The sequence below is a fragment of the Ctenopharyngodon idella genome, chromosome 20 (genome assembly GCF_019924925.1).
Source record: "Ctenopharyngodon idella isolate HZGC_01 chromosome 20, HZGC01, whole genome shotgun sequence".
Classification (NCBI taxonomy): domain Eukaryota; kingdom Metazoa; phylum Chordata; class Actinopteri; order Cypriniformes; family Xenocyprididae; genus Ctenopharyngodon; species Ctenopharyngodon idella.
The window spans coordinates 12,154,082-12,175,705 of record NC_067239.1 but is presented as its reverse complement, the minus strand read 5'-3'; the positions used below and the strand labels follow the sequence as shown (position 1 = coordinate 12,175,705).

The window sequence follows — 21,624 nt, the reverse complement described above, 5'->3', positions numbered from 1 at the left end:
TATGTTTCTCTAAGCAATGTGCAGTTTGAGTGTTGTTACCTGTAGTCTGTGTGCAGTGTAGTTGTAGTATTTTAATCTGTCATTGGCAGCAGCTCCTGTAGAAATGTTCAGCACGCTATTCCTCACTTGGTCCAGAGTTTTGTTGGACTGACGAATATCTCCGATCAGATTCCAAATACATGCATCACAGTCTGGGAGGTGGTAAGGGTTATAATTCATATTGGGTTATCATATTTTTTTGTATTTATAAGATTTTCTGAACAATTGTCAGTTTTTAATTTTATCTAGATTTTTACTTGCTCTAAAGAAAATCTGAATTTGTGTAAGTTTTGGGGCCCCACACTGGGCTCACTGGCCAAGTCAAAAGAAGCCATTCCCAAGTCTATGATGTTTTGGTCACTCTGGAAAATAATCATGTTTTTCAAATACTATATATATATATATATATATATATATATATACAGTATTTGTTTTCTCTTATGTCTCTTATGTCATTGAACTCACTAATATTACACTCGCTGATTTGCGAGGCCTCAGGAAGACACTCTCCTGTGTGCATGTCACAATTCTCCTCTGGACAATCACATTCTGAAGAAGACAAACACACACACAGTACACATTTAGTCTATTATACATTAAAACACAAAAGAGCACACATCCTAAGAAACTACATAACCCTGATCACAAACAAAAGGCCTTTTCTTACTTAAAAAAGTTAAAGCTGTGATGAAATGGATAGCAACAGATCTTCCATATTATGAAGTAAGGTTTCTTAACCCTGGGTAAAAAGTGGTGCTAACCCCAATTCTAAATTACAAGTGTGAAATGTTCCTCGACTCTGGTCGGGCAGACAGCAACAACAAACGTGTAACCAATCAGCATTAGGGGGCATAGCTATAACGGTCGAGGGGACAGAACGAGCAAGAGGGAGATTTGAAAGAAAAAAAAAACTGCAGAAAGAGAGATGATGAGACAATACAAAAGAGCTCAAAAGAATATCACTGGAATGAAGGGTTATGACTGGACAAGATCTTTAGGACCCGCGTTATTATTAGAAAAGCTTTCCAGCGCTGGAGAGAGCTAAGCGGGAAGGCCTGAAAACAGATGTGGAGGCTGCTTTCATTCTGCTTCACATGTGAGTAATGCTGGGTTTTGATTGCCTGGAGCTGCTGTGCTGTTGGCACTAACAACAAACTCTTGTTTGTATTTAACCTCTTGTGTACTGTACGTTAATTTTTTTTGTGTGTGCTTCCTTTTCGCTCGTTCATCATCTGCACTTTATTTTTCGTGAAGCATGTTGTTGCGCGTCAGCTGTGATAAACAGACATCCACTCGCATTGCATGTGTAACAGTGGCCAGATAGTGAGAGGTGTGCAGGTAATCACTGCACACTGACGACCGCTAGAGAATGCGGTGTTTAGCGTCATTGTTAGTGCACTCGCCTCGCATGCCAACAGCGACTGGGCCGGGGTTTGAGACCGACTCGGAGAAGGGTGGTTAGGATTGGAGAGTGAGTTTTGGAGGTGGAGCAATGAAGAGAGGGGTGGGTTTGTTTGGGTCGATTTCAAATATCAACAGTGTCCAACAGCATTTTTCAAAATCTACTTACCGCACCTTTAAAGTTAAGGTTACATACTGCACTACACATCCTAAAGTATACTACACAACTGGGTCAGCATGTTACAAATTGATTTACACTCTTAATTCAAAGAAAGAGACACAAATTAAAACATTATGGCTTGGTTTCACAGAGAGGGCTTAGATTAAGTCAGGTTTAGACCTTAGTTCAATTAGTGCATTTAAAGGGTTAGTTCACCCAAAAATGAAAATAATGTCATTTATTACTCACCCTCATGCCGTTCCACACCAATAAGACCTTCGTTAATCTTCAGAAAGCAAATTAAGATATTTTTGTTGAAATCCGATGGCTCAGTGGGGCCTCCATAGCCAGCAATGACATTTCCTCTCTCAAGATCCATTAATGTACTAAAAACATATATAAATCAGTTCATGTGAGTACAGTGGTTCAATATTAATATTATAAAGCGAAGAGAATATTTTTGGTGCGCCAAAAAAACAAAATAACGACTTATATAGTGATGGCCGATTTCAAAACACTGCTTCAGGAAGCTTTGGAGCGTTATGAATCAGCGTATCGAATCATGATTCGGATCGCGTGTCAAACCGCCAAACTGCTGAAATCCCGTGACTCTGGTGCTCCGAACCGCTGACTCGACATGCTGATTAATAACGCTCCGAAGCTTCATGACACAGTGTTTTGAATTCGGCCATCACTATATAAGTAGTTATTTTGTTTTTTTTTGGCACACCAAAAATATTCTTGTCGTTTTATAATATTAATATTGAACCACTGTACTCACATGAACTGATTTAAATGGTTGGTATGTTTTTAGTACATTAATGGATCTTGAGAGAGGAAATGTCATTGCTGGCTATGGAGGCCTCACTGAGCCATCAGATTTCAACAAAAATATCTTAATTTGTGTTCCGAAGATTAACGAAGGTCTTACGGGTGTGGAACGCCATGTGGGAGAGTAATAAATGACATTATTTTCATTTTTGGGTGAACTAACCCTTTAAGTAGCTTTTATAAATGTGCCTTAAAAAACATTACTGGTGTGCATCTTGAGACAAAACAATGGTACTGACATATTTTAAGATATGTCAGAGCAAGTTTTTTTGGGTTAAAACAGCTCAAACATGCATTTTAGTCTGGGACTAGGTATATGCCTTGTCTGTGAAACCAGGGGTTTATACACATTTTTGTAGACACACCAGTGGTCACTAATACATTCTAAGCAGCTGGGGTTAAACTGGAACATTTTTCCAAAAGACAATTATTACTGAAAAGCCATTCAGAGACTGTATTTACTAGAAATACACTTCAGCAAAGATGCTTTAATTTTTCTCTCACACTTTGACACACTGTTTCAACACACTGACACAAACTCAAAACTTCCATGGCCATAACTGGGCCTGGTATGTTAAGATGGAGGTTATGATGTCATAGGAAATAATGTAAATCCCCATTCTTGTGTGCAGATGGCCAAGTGGCTGAGTGGGTGTGCAGATCCCTTAACGAAATCATGACTGACGGGTTGTGAGAACAGCTGTTCAACTGTTCTGCTCAGGACAAGGGCCATGAATACTGACCTTTTGCATTTTCCCACCAGATTCACAGGCCAGATGGAAGAGGTATTGCAGTCAAGAGGAAAACAGCCAGTACTGTTTAAAGTAATTAAAACTGTTGCTAAGTGAAGATTTTATTACTGATTGTTGGCTGTTGGCTACTTTCATTATAGGGGTTTTGGTATGGTTCTTTTGAAGTCAAAGTTTGGTTTGATGAGTCTTTTTAAACCATGAAATATGGCTTTTAAAATAAGTATGTACCCTAGTGTCAGCCAAATGTATGTCATTTATATAGAATAACAACAATCTTATATATTAGAATATATATATATATATATATATATATATATATATATATATATACAGAATAGAATAGAATATCAACAATCAACAATCTTGTTCATATTGTATTGATAATGTGATGCATGGTAGTAATGGAACAGAATATTTGATACACTTCTCTCAGTATGCACTGCCCTATATGAAAGAATTTTTGCAAGCGTTGCAATTTTTGCAAAAGAGAATAGGTACTGAAATTGGCTGAACCTTATCCAGTCGTGAATAAAGGCATATGCAGTGAAACAGACTCACTCCTGCAGCCGTTTGGGCTGTAATCCCAGAATCCTGGCAGGCAGCGCTCGCAGTACCGGCCTCCAGCCCCTGAGTGGCACTGGCAGCTGTGTGTAAGAGGGTGGCAGGTGGCACGCAGGGCAGCAGAAGCACATTCACACCGACGGCAACCCATACAGCTGCTAAATCCGGAATAACCCTCCTACACATAAAAAAATTAGAAGTTTCTCAAGATTCACATGCTCAGTGTGCATGTGTGTGCATTTAAGTATATTTGCATTTTAAGAAATAGAGATTGAATATGGAGTTTCTGGGCCAATACAAAAATAATCAACCACTTTTTAAGGCAGATACCGCAAACCAGTAATTTTACTTTTGCACTTTAACCGTTTGAAATGGCAGTGTTAGCTAATTAAGCAAAAAAAAAAAAAAAAAAAAAACAGACACTTGACACAGAGGTGTCATTTTAAAGCATAGACTTTACAGTGTATATATTCCAAAATCATATCTATTACGAAAAACATACTGATTTGATATGTATGATATATCATTCAAAAAGTCTCAAATAGAATAAAGCAAGCATATTTGTTTCACTTGCAAACTATAGTATCTGTTTCAATTAATCACACATAACAACTGTAGACCTTGAATTAATCTTTACAGAGTGACAAAAAACTTTTTTTCTTCTAAGTTAAATGAATATATGGATATATATAAGGTGACGACTCATATTTCCTTGAATGTGTCGTGAATGTCCTTACCTCACACCTGTCACATAGGTGACCTGTGACCCCGGGCTTACAGTGACACACACCTGTCCTGTCATCACATGATGCAGTACCACACTTATCACACTGACACTCTGAAACACAGAGAAAGAGAGAGAGAGAGAGAGAGAGAGAGAGAGAGAGAGAGAGAGAGAGAGAGAGAGAGAGAGACACTCATCATAACAACCCTCTAAACAAGGAAAACTGTAATGCAGATGAAACATTCATGTAATATAGGAATCATTATTAAGAACAATCTAACTGATTGCACTGCATGAACTAAGATGACAAAACAGATACACTAAAGAAAGAAAGAAAAAAGAAAAAGCCAGTGAAATTTAGGGTTAAAAAAGGCAGCTGTGGTTACCAGAGCTTTACCCTAAAAAATATGGTAGCAACATTTAAGTTTTTCATTTACTGAAATAATATTAACATACCAATTTAATAAAATCTGTTTTTATCTTTATAATAAACTGAAAACCACCTAAAAACATAGGTGGTAAAGAGAAAGCCACATGATAAATCAAAGTTCATCAGAAGTATACTGTAGCTTTTCCATAAGCTGAGCTAAATGATAATATAGGTGCAAGGTGTCATTCGCACAAATTCAAAACACCATCATCTTAACACACGACAACAAACATTAATTTAACAACATAATATGTAACATAAAACCCTAACCCTCAAAGGTGAATGTGATTTCCAACAACTTTGTTGATCCTGGAACAAAATTCCAATTAGCCAGATTTTTACAGAAGTTTATGTCAAGTTACATCCAGGGTTAGGTGCTTAAATGTCAGTGTTATTCACCTATAATTTCTCCACTGATTTTGGAAAAGTTAAGGTGAAACAGTTATTTTGGAAAAGTTTCAAATGTAGGCTGTCACACGGAATTCTGGAAAGTTTACAGTTTACAGTTTTTACAGTACAACTGTCAGTTTACAGTTTTTTACTTTAAATTATGACATTCTTTTAAACCACCAATAACTGTACATTTAACAGTATTTTACTGTAAAATTACATTATATATTCCATTAGATCTGATACAGTTTTTCACTGTATAGAGTAAGGGAATTTACCATTAACCAATTAACAGGTTTTACTAAAGCATTTTGACAGTCTTTTACCTTTAAAATTAAGATCATTTTTTATAGTGTAGTTTGTTATTCATGAGAAATGCTCAAACAAAAATGTATTGCTAGCATCTGAAAGATATTGCAGGAGCTTTGGCTGGATGCGGTGCAGTTCCATTAGTACATAAAAAAACTTGAAAGCTTTTGTTTGATAAAGGAGAAGACAAACTGCTGAGCCATAACCTTAATGAATGGCTGGAAAATAATTTGGACCTACTCTTTAAAGTCTCCTTGAAGAAAAGAACAGTTTTCAATGTTTTCACATATTGAAACATGCAGTCAGGGTGAAACATATCAAAGAGCTTGTCTTTTTTTAAAAAAAAAAAACATAGATAAAACCTTTTGTTTAAGTCACAGCCAGGCAAAGCTACACATAGTTGTTAATGCTAACTATCCCAGCTGGACTTGAATGCTAATATTATAGGTTCTAAGTTTACTTTATTAACGTTCAGCAGTTATACATGTGTACATAGAAACTAAATATAATACAATCTAACTGCTGAGTAATTTTGACTCCTAAGCCACATACGTCGAGTAATTGGAGTAATCCAATATATTTTTCCATAAAGGTTACAATTTTAGAAATTGAGATATGTATTTGGTCTCTTGTCTACATATTACAAGATAACTTTTCACATGGTCAGCAATATATTTTACCATTGCTGGCACCTACCCCGACAGTCTTTAGCACTGATGGCATCACCATAGAAACCCGGAGCACATCTTTCACAGTTGTCACCAGTGGTGTTAGCCCAGCAGTTTAGGCACTGGCCCGTCATATTATTGCACTCATTGAAGATAAGGTTCGGGTCTGAGTTGCCATTACAATCACACTTTTTGCAGGAATTGCCCACCTCCATGGGATTGCCATAATAACCAGGAGCACATCTTGGTGGTGAGAGAAGGAAAAAGTAATTAGGTAGTAAAATACAAAAATCCAACTTAAAAACTGTATATATCATGCCATTTGTGGGGTAAAGAACCAACCTCTCGCAGTAGTGTCCAGCATATCCCTCCTGGCACACACATCTCAGAAAATTACCCCTCTTATCACAGTGAGCTGCAAAGCTGAGAACATAAAAAAAAAAAAAAAACAAGACTCACCCTAGAGGACACTATTACAGGATTTCCACACCTTTTGAACAACTCAGCACTCACAAAGAGCAATATCAGTAAATTCATTATTGAAAATTCCATGGGCCTCATTTATCAATCTAACGTAGCAACAAGCGCCAAGAAGAGGAAGTAATCTCATGAAAGAGAAATTGATCTTACTCCAAAAACACCCGTTTAACTCGTAATTGCAAACAATTACATTAATTTATATGTATATTAAATACTGGTAAATAAAACTAAACATTTACAAACATAAACACTATAGTTTAGGCTATTTTCCCCTCACTCCACAACAAATCCTTTAAATTTAATAGTATTCAGACAACAGTGTTCTCTTGGCACTCATGCACACTGTCTTCACATGGACGAGTGCTTCAATCTAGGCTACTGCTTAACACTGTTGCGGAGACTATCCATTCCGGTGAAATCACAAAACAAAATGCACACAAACATGTCCCTGCTCTTGATATACAATCACTGACGAACACCTTTTAATTAGGAAACAAAAAAAATAAATAAACTATACAAGGGGGATTAGAACTCAGAACCTCTGGCACACTTAACAAAAATTCTACCACCAGCGGAGGTTAATATGTGGAGAATACATCACATGGACTTACCTCCAGGGAAGTACTACATGTGGAAAGAAGTCCCTGCGGTAGGTCCTAACTAAGAAGTGAGGAACTAATACAAATGCAGCGACTAGTAGCAGACCCTGTTGAAAAAAACAGCATACCCTGGTTAGGTATGTTTTGAAGCATGGCAGCTGGTTTGAGCTGGTTTATGCTGGTCCTTAGTTGGTCATGAGCTGGTTTAAGCTGGTCCTGAGCTGGAGTTAGTTTCTTAGGACCAGCTTAGGACCAGCACTTGACCACCTTAAACCAGCTCATGACCAGTTAAGGACCAGATTAAACCAGCTCAAACCAGCTGCCATGCTTCAAAACATACCTAACCAGCATATGCTGTTTTTTTCAACAGGGGAGACAGAGCCCTGCCTTTTACCTTCACGGAAGCCGTATCATGGACAATACATCAAAATGGATTACAGTCAAGGAATCACTACATTTGGAGCACCTAGCTCCAGTATACTGGCTGACCTGAAATTCCTCTGCCAAATTCGACTGCCGCAGAGTGCTAATAGTAAGATACGTCCAGGGTCTGGGGAATTCATATGCCAAGATGCTTTTAACTGGATAATAAGGACTCAAGTTATCTTAAAAATAAGAGCAAGAACAGTTTCTTCCTTTTTTTCTTTTGTCCATATTGCTGTTATGGTTTTTGTCTGCATGATTTAGGTGTAAATGTCTGAGCTCAAGTCTGGACTCACTTGTTAGACTCCAATGATAGCGGGCAGGCACATGGTCTACACATGAAGGTGCCATCAGGAAGAAACACAGGTAAAAATCCATCTACACAGTGCTCGCAGAAATCTCCAACCGTGTGATCTTGACATTCCTGAAACACAGGATGCAGAAAATAAGTGAGGTGCATTTTAACAATAAAAGGTCTAAACCCAAAGGCTGGTTACACTGCCAATGTTACAGAAATGTTAATCTCTTTCAACACCAAGATTCAAGATTCAAGATTCAAATAGCTTTATTGGCATGGTGAAAGAAATCTTTACATTGCCAAAGCCTTAATAACACCATATGTGCACACCATAAGTTACCACATAGATAAATTTCAGTTTTGTGTAGCTTGTGTTTTTGTTAAAGCACTTACATTAATTAAATAATTAAAAATGTTTACAATTTAAAGAGTTTTAAAATGAATACTTACAATGCATATCCCAGTGATATCCTCACAGCTTTCAGCATGGCCTTTACAGTTACAGGGGAGACAGGTTTCCTGTTCACTCAGGAAGAATCCTCGAGCACATACCTGCAATGAAGTCATGGCCAAACATGAACTATTTATGATATGAGGGTGTACCTTTGACTACAGTCACTTCATGTTTGAGGTAAATATTTTTATTAAAGCTAACATATTTAAACTTTTTTTCTATTTTTTTATATGACGGTCATTTTAAAATTGTCTTGTAAACTTTTTTTTTACCATGTCAGGGCTGTACAGTGGGACATTTGGCTGTCACATGTGGTAGGAAAAAAAAAGGTCTGTGCAATGAGTAAATTTACCACAGTAGCACGCATGCGATACAGTTCTCTTTCAAACATTCACTCGGTATTTCACTATGGGAAACTATGTGATCGATCCTGGAAGCACCAATTACACCACGTTTGTCAGTTGGCAGACCAATCACGACAGTGATGCGAGAGTCCCGCCTCTCTAAATATATACCGCTGCCGGTGGTCCCTACTTTATTCTCGTTCTCCTCCCCATGAAGATCCTTTTTCAAATCTCGAGCCATTACAGCTCATTTTTCCTTTTCAACCACGTTGAATGGTTTGACGGATTAATATCTATGTGTTCGCATCTTTGTTATGGCGACTGCAAACCCACCTAGCAGCACAGCTAAGGGTAAAGATCCTTCTCGCCTGTGCACTTGCGGGTCTATGATTTTGTCCAAAGACTCTCATCCTCTATGCATTGCGTGTCTGGGAGTTAGACACGCACAGGCCGTGCTTGCTAATCCCAAATGCTGCCCGCACTGCTCTCTTTTCCCATTAAGGGTATTAGAGCGCAGAATGCGAGTCATGGCCGCGAATAAAGAAGATCCAAGTTTTTCCACGCCACCCACGGAGAAAGACAAGGCTGCTCAGCGGACCCAGTATAGCTGGGGAGAGTTAATGGATGAAATCTCTCCCAAACTTCCCCCTCTCTTTGAATCAGGCCCCTTGGTGGGAAATATAGAGGAGGAGGAAGATGATGAGACAATTGCTCGTCTTTTAGAAGAAGATTTGGAGGAAGATGAAGAGGATGCAATTTTCCCACCTAATCTCTCTTCCAGGCCTAGTAGTGCGACAAGTGAGTCTCCCTCCCCCATACAGGGAGACTTAGACCTTATTGAAATGTGTAGAAGAGCAGCTGCTAAACTCTCTCTATCAACTGGTCATCACAACAGGAAGGCCAGGGCACAGAGAGGGATTTATATGATAGAAAGAGGCTGCCGTCGCTTACTTCCCCTGACAAGCAGCTGATTCCAGCCGTCCCAGCATGCATGGCAGAGATGCACCGATTTTGGGACAAGCCTTTCTCTCATAGAGGGCCTGTTAAAGGTTTCTCTAGGCTGGATGGACTGTGGACTGTCTGTGGTTCTTAATTCTCTATCTCAGTCCCCTTTTGAGCCTATAGAGAGTTGAATTGAATTAAAGCTCCTTTTGCTAAAGGCTGCTTTATTATTGGCTCTTTCGACCGTGAAACGGGTTAGTGAACTTCATGCTTTATTGGTTCATAACTCTTAATGCAGTTCGCTATGGATTACTTGAGAATAACTTATTATGAGAAAAACTAACCCAGCTGTAAAGAGGTGGATTTACTGGCTTTCCATTCACAGCCTTTTTACTCATCAGAGGATGAGAGGCCTCATTGCCTGTGCCTTGTCCATGCGTTGTGTCATTATGTAGACAGAACGAATGCACTAAGGAACAGTAATTAGTTATTTGTTTCATGGGCTGATTCTCATTTCACGTCAGAGCCTGTCCCACTGGGTAGTGGAAGCTATTATAGTAGGTTATAATAGCATGGGTCTCTGTCAGGCTGAGGGCTTATTTTACCAGAGGTATGGCCACCTCATGGGCACTATTTAAAGGCGTTTTAGTTCAGGACATTTGTGCAGCAGCAAGTTGGGCATCGCCTCACACATTTGTCAGATTTTATAGACTGGATGTCACTGAGCCATTGCTGGCTCATTCAATAAGTCTGTTAAAAAAAAAAAAAAACACTAGTTTTTGAGGGGTTTTTTGCTTTTTGTTCACATAAACACATATACAGTTCTCCTTCATTCTCTACCTGTTTGTTTCTATGGCTATTGATTTAATTAGAGTTCAGGTGTGTCTAGTTAGTTTCTCCCTTCATGTTCAGTGTATTTAAGCCCTGTGTTTTGTCCTGTCTAGTTGTCTGTCGTTTTTGCTATTTTCTGGTCGTTCGGTTTTTGTTTTTGGTATTCTTGAGAAACCTGAGCATTTGTGTTAGTTTGATTTGGTTATCAATAAAGACTGCTGCACTAAGTTCCAGTTTAATTTCTGCTGCAACCAGACCATGACACATACATTACGAAATAGAGTACCTCAGAGATGATGTGTTTTTGTAGGCCAACCCGGAAGTTAGCGGCGCACGGGTTCCCTCGATCGAAAGCCTATGCTTTTTTCCCATATACTTTTGGAAAATCGCAAAAAATAAGCACTGTGTTTAACAAAGGGTTATGACACTTACACGTTTTGTCTATCAAGATAATCTTTACGAGTTAACACAGCATTTATACATTTTGAAGCCTAAATATAGTCGTCAGATATAAAAAGCTAACAGTAGGCTATAAACGGACTACAGCACACCATGGTCGCGGATCAATGTCACCACCACCAAGCTTCCTCAAACTTTATTTAAAAAACAACTTTATTTAAAAACATGCTCACTGATTATGATCTGCGCTGTGTATGAATACTTATCCACCTTTTCATGAGAAATGCTGTCCAAATGTCCTGTTTGTCATGATAACGTCTAAAGTCCCCGCCAAAGGAAGTAGTCCCTTTTAGCAACTTGTTAGCAACCGCCGTTTTTAAGACACAATAAAGGTTTAAAAAAACACAAGCGGGTTATAACTGGTGTGTTTTATGTCATAGATCAAAACATGAAAATATTTAGGGGCTTTGTTAACCACAGACCTTATTTCAGGTCATTTAGCAAAAACCCATTCAAAAAACCCATAGACTTTAGGGCGATGGAACCGGAAGTCCTAAAATGCTAACTTGCTTCTGGGTTTTGCATACAAAAACACATCATCTCTGAGGTACTCTATATGGGATAAAACATTTGGTGCTGAGAGATTTGAAGCTTGAAGCATGAGCATTCACATTCCTTTTATATTAATTATTTATGCTTTTTGGGTGGTTTGGCTATAATTCTTGGAGCCATATTACAAAAAAATATTAAGTCCTAACCCTAGAATCATGTCTTATCTGTTTATTAACTGATTTCAGTTAGGATCTATAGGAAAATATTTTATTGAACTTGTTCAAATTCAAGACACAGAATGGATGAAGTAACTGTTTTAAAACCAATGCTTGGCGACGGCACTTCTGGGTTCTCCCAGACACAGCTGTTTTACATTAGTGCAGTATTCATTTGGGATTCATTTTTCTATTATGATCGGTGAATCAGCACAAATTTATAGTGCCCCAAATCCAAGAGTCGCTAAAGGATACATGCGAAATTTCAAGTTTCATACTGGGGCTCTCTCTCTCTCTCTCTTGCATCCATCAGCCGGAGTGCCATTGATTTCCATGGGCACTCCTCCTGTCTCCTTGGCTTTACCATCATGACCTACACTTCCCATAACCCATTGCCTGGACTCATTATTGTTTGATCTCTTCCACCTGTGTGTCATTACCTTTGTTAACTCTGTCTTTAGTTGTGTCTCATTTCGAAGGCTGCGTCCTCCGGAGGTCGCATTCGAAGGTTGCATACGTCATTGAGGCAGTATCATTTCAGAAAAGTAAGTAGGACACTCTGAATGCGACCTTCGAATGCGCCCTTCTTAAACAGTATTTCGGAGGATGCAAGAATAACACAAGACGTGTCACTCGTATTGTTTTGAATGGGAGAAAGTGTAACGCGCAATATGGCAGAATAAGTCCCGCCTTCAAAATAAGAGCCAATCGTCGACTGGTAAAGTCATCGCGTCACTGCAGCGGCCGTTAGAAGCACCGGTTTCTATAGAAACAGTCAGGCACACGCCTCCGAAACGAGACACAAAAGACGTGCATTTAGGTCTGCACATGCGCATTAGCTTGGTCCAGCCTAAAAAATACATTTTTTTTTGTCATGATTCGAGCATTTGAAAAAAAAATTATGAGACAGTTGTTGTCAGATTTCCTTAGTGTTTTCAAATATGAAATTTAATCGAAAGCTTGGCAAACAGCTTTGGAGAATTTGATGTTTCTCCATTCAAAGAGATAGGAGTTGCACTTGCATGCCCGAGAGGCGTTTCAAAGATGGCCGCCGAGTGAAATGACTTGTCTTAAAGGGACTTTGTGTGTATCCTTCACTGCTGCAGATAGCCAAATTCTTTGCTTCACTGTTAACAACCGTCATTTATTAAAAAAAAAAAAAAAAAATGGCGGCATCGGCAGATGTACATACAAGCGAAGATGTGTTTAAATGTAAGTAGTTTTAAGCTTGTTTTTGTTTTAAACTTTGTTCTTCTTAATATCCTCCTCCTTTGTCTCTGTAACATATCTGTTGTACATACGCCAGCTCCTCAAGCATTAACCAAAATAAAACAAGTAAATACATTTTCTTTTCAAATTACTTTACAAATTTACAAATAATTTTCATTCATTTGCTGAGAGTGCAACGACGCTACAGTGAATGCATTGGCATAGCAACGTGATACTTCCTGTTTTCTTTCCTGCCCTGTGTGTCCTACAAAGGACGTCTCGTTTAATTCTGGTTAAGGACACTCCGTATACCGCATCCTTCACAGGATACGTCCTCTGGAGGATGCAGCCTTCGAAATTAAATGAAATGAGACACAGCTTATATATACCTGCCCTGCATCCTAATGTGCATACTATCCACCCTAAATAGTACTGAATATTTCTAATGTCACATACTATTTAGGATGGATAGTATGCACATTGAGATGCAGGCCTGGTTTATTCAGTCATTCTCTGTGAAGTCTTGCCTAGTGTCACACTTCAATTCTGAGCATTCTCCTGCAGTGTTGCCAATTTAGGGATTTTGTCACTAGATTTTTAAAAACTGTTTTCAAAAGTTTAGGGACAAATCTAGCAACTTCTTAAACAAACCTTATCTAGATTCTTATTTTGCCCACTGATCTCTATTCATATTTATATAGATCAATGAATTTGCCATTATGATGTCATCTAGTGACATTTAGCTACTAGTTTTAGCTACTTGAAAGCAGTTGGCAACACTGTTCTCCTGGTTTCATGTATCTTGGTTTTTTGATGTTCTGCTGGTTATTCTTGGATTTCTCAATTTTTGCCTGTGTCCCGTTGACCAAGTTTTATGTTTGGTATCGGTTTGCCTGTGAGCTTGACCTATTGCCTGTTTATGGATTATGATTCTGGATTACCCTAATAAACTACTGCATTTGGATCCTCAACCTTTGCGTCTCTGAGCAGTATGTGACAATTAGAACCCCTATGACTGAGTTAAGGAAGTATTCAGAATAAGTAGGAAAGGTCATGTGAGAGTGTCTCTGTCGTGCTATAAGATTGGCATGAAAATTAACATAAAGTTACTCAAAAAGATGCTCTGTGAGCAACATTTCCATAAACATATTTGATGTCTGATCCAAAAATAAGGTCACTGACCATAGAATATTTGTCAATACATCATATGTTCGTAAATAAAATATACACAAATATGTTTGTTACTGTATTATTGCAGTTAATTTTAAAGAAATGTGAAAAAAAAAAAAAAAAAAAAAAAACTGATGTGAAAAAAAAAATCGTTGTTTGTTGTTTTTCTCAAAATTATATATGGTTTGGTTCAACCTTACATTTTGATTTAATATCAAAAATATTTATACTCCAAAGACAAAAACATTCATACAAAGTAAAAGGATTATTTCTTATAAAGACCAAATCACTGAAAAAAAAGTGTTTTGTATTTACATGATTTAATCATGTACATCGGTTCAACACACGGGACTCGGGGGCAAAGGACCGTGGGAAGCTGAGGCTTCCTGTTTTTATCATCATTTCTGTTTAAGAGGAACAGTGGGATAAACCAAACCTCTTTTTTTAGTGTGTGTTTGTGTATATGAGATTTGAGAGTCATAATTCATGATGTTTATGTTGTTATATTGTGGAAAATGTATTGTACTATAAGATACAATACAATATTTTTAATTTTACAGACCTGAACAATATATTATATACTATTACAGTTTTTTTTTTTTTTTACAATTGCTAGGACCACTTTCTCAGTAGTCACTTTTTCAAAACTCTTCACACAGTGAGCACAACAGCAGTCTATGTGAGCTAAACTGTAGATTATTGTTGGATTATTTTTTTTTTTTGCACAAAATGCCTTAAATAATGACTAGGCTACAACTTTCAAATTACATGAATTCTTTTCGCATTTGGACACAACCATCACCAAAACTCTACAGGCCAATTTGCATGTTTACATACTTTTTTCTAAACTGAAGTTTAGAACCTAACATAATACAAAACTGAATAAAACAGCAATGTGCTACATGTCTGAGTGACAATGAAAAAGTGTGTTTTTTAATGAGATGATCTGAGACATGCATGAAGTGTTTTGGTAGTTTTAGTGCATTTTGAATGTGAAATTTACTTTTGTGCCAAGCTGTAAGTTGGTAAGGAGAACTGTGTGAAGAGTTTTGAAAAAGTGACCTAGGTATTGAGAAATGTGTCCTAGCAATTGTAAAAAAAAAAAAAAAAAAACAAGCATCCTATAATGCTACTGAGTGGCTTGATAATGTTGGTTCTGTAGTGTAGTGAGAACTGTTTAATTCAATCAGCTCCTACTGCAAGGCAGAACAAAGCTGACCTTCATACATCACACCCTCTGACTGTTTCACTTCTGAACTGTTTGGTGTGCACAACGGATTTTAGCAATCTTTTCTCCAATTTAATTGTTTAACTGATCTTTTGAACAATAGATAGACTGACTCTCACCTTTTTCATACTTTTATAATTACACATACAGAGACAGAAAAATTTAACATTTTAAATGTTGAATTGGTGTTTTCTACACAGACCAGACAAGTCCTTGGCGCAGACCCCACGATACATTATTCTAGAACCAGCTAGTTCGCAACACACACCTTAACAAGTAAGACTGTTGTGCAAACACTCATCGATAAGCCAGCTGTCTATACTGCTGCCTATACTGTAACTCTACCTCCATGATTTCATCCTGCCAATCAGACTACAACCCCCACCTCAATGATCTCTCCCAATTCTGTCGTGAACCATGCTGGTCTAAACAAGCAGAAGGAGCAGTATTAAAAAGTTTATATTATATAAGTCTACAAAAACACTGACATGAATCATCGTTCAGCTTATTTTTGTTGTATTATAGGAGAACAGCCCGCCGCCCCAACCATCCCTGAGTGAGCTTGTTTTCTCTCAAGGTTTTTTTTTTTTTTTTGTCCACTTTCTGGAGTTTTTGTTCTTTGCCAGTGTTGCACTTTGGCTTGCTCAGTGGGTGCTTAAAAGACAATTAATATTCTGTTAATTGCACTTGAAACTATCCAATGAGAACAGAATAATTTAATTGATTGGAGCTGAATAATGACATTATCTTCTGCAGAGATGCTTTATAGTTGAAAGTTGTAATTATAACTGAATTTATTGTTTTCTAATTGAAGAGTTTTTGCATAATTGATTCTGTTCGTTCCTGTTTATTACGGTAAAGCTGTTCTGAAGCAATCTGTATTGTATAAAGTACTTACTATTTACTTAAACATGAAATAAATGTAAACCAGAGTTGGCTTTAATCTAAAGTCATGTTTGAAAGACATTTTGAGCTCTCAAATCACTCGCACATGCAAAATGACTCAGGCCCGGTTTCACAGACATGGCTTAGCCAGGATTAGGCCTTAGTTCAATTAGGATATTTAAGAAGCTTTTAAAATCGTACACTAGAGAAAAAAAAAAAAAAAAAAATCACTGGTGTGCATCTTGAGACAAAACAATGGCACTGACATATTTTAAGATATGTCAGTACAAGTTGCTTTCAGTTAAAACAGGTCAAACATGCATTTTAGTCTAGGACTATCTTAAAGTGGTCATATAATGCCACTTTTACAAGATGTAAAATAATTCTCTGATGTCCCAAGAGTGTGTATGTGAAGTTTTAGCTTAAAATACCCCACAGATAATTTTTTATAGCATGTTAAATTTGTTACTTTTTGAGGGTGAGCAAAAACTCTCTGTTTTTGTGTCCCTTTAAATGCAAATAAGCTGCTTCTCTCAAGAAGACGGTGGAGTTTCACCTCAGATTACCTCAGATTCACTGAAAATGTCAGAAACTGTTTCAGCCTTTTACGTTCAAACCGGAGTTGGACAATGATGGAGAAGAAGAAGTGACAACATGTAGAATGCAACAGGACGTTTCTGAATGGTTAGTTGATGAATTTATGTAGCTGATGTGGAGTTAACTATCTTAAAGTTACTGATTGCATATTCTGTCATGCAGGGTTGGGGAGTAACGGAATACATGTAACGGCGTTACATAATCAGGATACAAAAATCTAGTAACTGTAATTCGTTACAGTTACGTCAAAAAACGTAGTAATCAGATTACAGTTACATTTTGAAAAAAGAGGGAATACTATCAGGATTACAATGTTTTCATTTAAAACTAAATAAATCATTATTTTGCCATAATAACACTATATTAAGCGCTGCTTGATTATACAGTATTTCCTGGTTCTGTTGCCAGTGATGACTCACATGAGCCACCAGCTGGTGCATGCGCAAATAACACCCGTCTACAATCTCCTCAGACGCAAATAATTGCTGCTGCTAGTGTAAATGATTCTTCCCGTGAGGGATAAACGCTTTCAATTCATGGAAATTTCGCTGCTATTTTGTTTTCAAAGAAGAAAATGCAAACAACATGGTTGTACAGTGGAAACTCTGCCTTCCAGCTACGAAAACACTTTCTTTATCAAAGGACTAAAAGCCCTAAATAAAGGACTAAAGCCCTTTATATATATATTTTCAGGTCTGTGTATTCCCAAGTTGTGGAAATAAGACATGCTTAGTTTTAATAGGTTTTAAAAGTAACCAAAATGCTAAACATTAAAATTAAAACAGAACAAATATAAACAGATATGTTTGATCTGAGCTTGTTCAGTTTGGTTATGATCTGATGTCACTTTTATATTTTTAAGCTCTAAACAACAACAACTGATAATCTATATATCGCTCATGTGGGAACTGTTGGAAGATGACAGAGCCAGAGAATATATGCTGCATGAAGATAGAACAGGTATAGTTTAGTTTAATTATGGTTATAATTTGTCATGTTGTCAACTTGCTTTTATGACATGCTATTGCATTTGTGTTACATACTATATTGCAATAACATGGCCTCACCCCTTTGTTGCGTTTTCTCGGGGGCAGGGTTTATGTAAATTTTAGGGTTAGTGATGTCACCAACAGGGGAAGAAGCTCGTTGTAGTCCTTATACAGAGAATTCTTTAGAAGAAAATATCTCTCTTTGCATTGAACTTTGAGCGTCCTAACTTTGCAGATGTTGTTTATGCTCAAACAGCAACATTACACACTAACTAAAGTTAAAAAAGTGAAATCACAATGAACCACCCCTTTAACCCTTGTCTGTGAAACAGGGGGTCAATCAATTAAGCCAAAAGTATACTTCCTTTGTCCATAGTCCACTTTATGATGTAATTTTCGCCATGACCACAGTCCGCAGATGTCCACACACAAAAACATCGGGCGATAACATAAAATTACATAAAAGGGAAGTATACTTTCGGCTTAAGTGGGCAGTTAACACACACATGCTTAAGCATTCCTGTAGCTGTAACAGTATGGCATGGCAGAAAAAATTCCATGGTCATGAGTTTAAATTCCAGGGAATGCATGAACTCATAAAATGTAAACTTGAGTTGCTTTATTTAAAATGTAAATTAATGGGTAAATGTAAATAAACAAAAGTCGCATTTCATAGGCTCTCCTTCTCGCCTGTAACTCACCTCTCTCTCTCCTGCTCTCTCACACTGTTTACATTACTTCAGTGAAACCACACACCAAGAAACACATACCAGATCATAAAAACAGAGGACAACTGAATTTCAGCACTGTTTGCATACTTATTCTAATTCTATTTGGTCAATTTATGTTATAGGAGTGTAATTGTTAGTTTTGGTCGTCAAATTTGATTGGCCAAGCATTGTTCTAACACTTCTGGTATAGAATAACAGCAATGGGACATTTCATTCTGCTTGTATATGTTCAAGGCTTTCCAGACTATGCATGAATAGCACTGAATAGAATGGAAGCAAAGTGGGTTTTTTCGCTCTTAACACAGATTTTTTTTTCTCAGAATTGCAAGTTTAATCTTACATTTTTGACTTGAGAAAAAGTTGCAATTACATTTTTATATATATATATATATTTTTAATTTTTTTTTATTCGGTGCCGGAAACAAGCTTCCATACTCATTGGCTAAAATGCATGCACGTTATTTACTTCCTTAACAAATGCAGACCCACGTCCAAGTTACATTCACAATCACACAAATCACGTCACAGTTGTCATGGTTATGTTTGCTTTGTGTTCTAGTTTTGGTTTTACCCGCCTGTCTGTCTGTCTGTGTGCTTTGAGTTAGTTTCCTTGGTTACTTATTTTAGTCACACCTGTTCTGGGCTATGTTAATCATCCCTCTGTGTATTTATAGCCTTGGTTTTGATTCAGTATTTGTCTGTTCTCGTCTTACTATGTTGGTTGTTCCGTTCATGTTTTTGGAGATAGTTTTTTTGAGTGTTTTTGTTACATTTTGAGTTAATAAATCTAATCACTGCTACACAGTGCACTTCAAGGTCTACATGAAAGTTGTCAGATTACCAATTTTTCATGCAAACATTGCTCTGTTTCAAACTAAAATGACAGTGTGAAAGTCCCCATAGTTTGCATAGTATCACATCTACAGTATATTGTCTAGCTTCACAAAATGTTTATGTTGGTAACAAAACAATGCCAACCAGTTACTACATTGGTATTTTGGCATGTAAAAGCCTATTTATAACAGTTTCCACCATTTTTTGCAATGTTAGCATGTTGCTAAGCTAACATACACAGCCCACCAATATTGGATAAAGTTGATTGCTGTAATTAAATTGTAATTAAACATCGGGTAATGAATGAATTATGAAATATAATGAACATCTGCTATCTTAGAATTTGGCTGATCAAGGTTACTTAGAAGGCAGCATCATTTTTGCTGCCTGCTTTGAGAAACAGCCTTTGTATCAAAAACATGTCTATAATGCCTTAAAATGGTCTAGCTTATTAGGCTTTGGAACACAACTTGAATTTGTTCTGTTCCACAGGGAATGCATAAGTAAGGAAGTTCCCACTCTGGGTACCCACTAGAGCTGTATGTCTCCCCCCAACAGATGGCCTCCATTCGCTCTCTGTTGCATTTCCGGTGGGGAGTGACTATTAGACCTTATAGACTCTCAACAGCTGCTGGTTGGGTAGGTGGGGGTAGGTGCAAATTTCCAAAGCATAAGACGCATAAACCCCTGTCTCCATATAGACCATTTTAAACTGTTTGTTTTTATAGTATATTTAACACTGAACCTGATGTTTAATGGAACATTATATTTAACACATGTCCACACCCAAACAGCCAAGTAAAACATTTCATCCAGATAAACAACTATTGATGATTCTCAATATTTCCAGTACGGACAGCCCATAGAAAAAAGCTATTGCTCCAAAGTTGTTCTTGTAGCTCTGATTTATGTTTCATTTAAGTCATATATTTATATAGCCTAGCGCTTTTCAGCAGCAACTTTATCTCGGATATTTTCTCTATAATTCTTCAGGAGAGATAAAAACACAAATGAGGCACTCACTGATGTTATATGTGCAGCATCTGCAAACAAGTATAACATGTAATAAAGAAACTAAAGTGAATCATTTTAGTTCTGTTTATTTCGAAACCTATGGCATGTGACGGTAATTCAAATATTTATTTTTTTCTCAGCCATAAAGAGAGGACTTACCCTGTAGACTGTGTTAAACTGTTGCGAGGAAGCTGCATGCGTGAGTGCTGACAAGATGTAGAGAACACAGATAGATCCCAACAGCAGAGAGGCCATGATCCCCCCTGCAACTATTCTAAAATCCCAGGCAGTACGTGTGGTTGTGTTCCCTGCTGTAGAGTCTTTCTCACATCTACTTCTTCCCAGGCTATTTTTTGTCCTCACTCAAGCCTATGTCGTTTGCGCTGCTGTTCTCTTTTTCTCTCGCTTACGCCCTGCCCTGCCAAGCTGGACTTCCTCCCTCGAACACCCCCAGCCCCCCTCTTCCTCACACAAACATTTTCCTCACAAGATCTTGCATGGAAATCACATGCAGCTGAGAAAAAATGAGTTTAAAGAATTCAAATTAAGGGGGGGGGTGGGCGGAAATCAAGATTTTTTTATGTATTCAACTGTAGCTTCTGCTGTTGTTACCCTATAAGTGAATATAATGTTGCCTGATTGGCAGAGAGAAAGTAATTGTCAGCTTACACTACCCTTTGACCTTGGCTATGGCCCTCCCCCTCCCTATGGATGTCTCTTAACCTCTCTAACCCACTGGAAATACCATCTCCTACAACACACACATTCAGATGAGATGCATGACAGCATATCAGGGTCAGTTTTCTGCTCTTGTGTTTTGGTCGTATAGCACAGTATAGTCCAGTGATTCTTAGTTCATGGATTCCTCTCAATTCTTGACGTCTCACTGCTCTGCACATTTTGAATGTCTCTCTTATCTGACACTCCTAATGAGCAGACAATCTGAATTAAGTATGTTAGATAAGAGAGAAATACAAAATGTGCAGAGCAGTGGGACACCAAGAATGGAATTGAGAATCACTGGTGTAGTCACTTACGAAAAGAGTAAAATCTGTGATTATAATTTGTAGTCTATATTTCTATCATTTTTGTTAAAGGGTTATTTCAACCCAAAATAAAAAAAAATGCCAACAATCACTCACCCTCAAGTCATTCCATTTCCATT

The 21,624-nt window shown here is 37.5% G+C and overlaps 1 protein-coding gene across 1 annotated transcript in view; it reads right to left on the bottom strand.

Moving 5' to 3' along the window:
• Positions 1-20,885, bottom strand: part of lama4 (laminin, alpha 4) — a 60,405-nt gene extending 39,520 nt beyond the window's left edge. The window contains exons 1-9 of the mRNA XM_051876125.1: positions 20,619-20,885; positions 8,516-8,617; positions 8,064-8,191; positions 6,608-6,688; positions 6,294-6,508; positions 4,482-4,582; positions 3,742-3,922; positions 505-588; positions 40-191 (exon numbers count right to left, since the gene is read on the bottom strand). Coding sequence (XP_051732085.1) covers positions 40-191; positions 505-588; positions 3,742-3,922; positions 4,482-4,582; positions 6,294-6,508; positions 6,608-6,688; positions 8,064-8,191; positions 8,516-8,617; positions 20,619-20,714 — 1,140 coding nt within the window. The 5' untranslated portion in view covers positions 20,715-20,885. The remainder of the gene's footprint in view (positions 1-39; positions 192-504; positions 589-3,741; positions 3,923-4,481; positions 4,583-6,293; positions 6,509-6,607; positions 6,689-8,063; positions 8,192-8,515; positions 8,618-20,618) is intronic.
• Between the last annotated feature and the right edge of the window lie 739 nt (positions 20,886-21,624).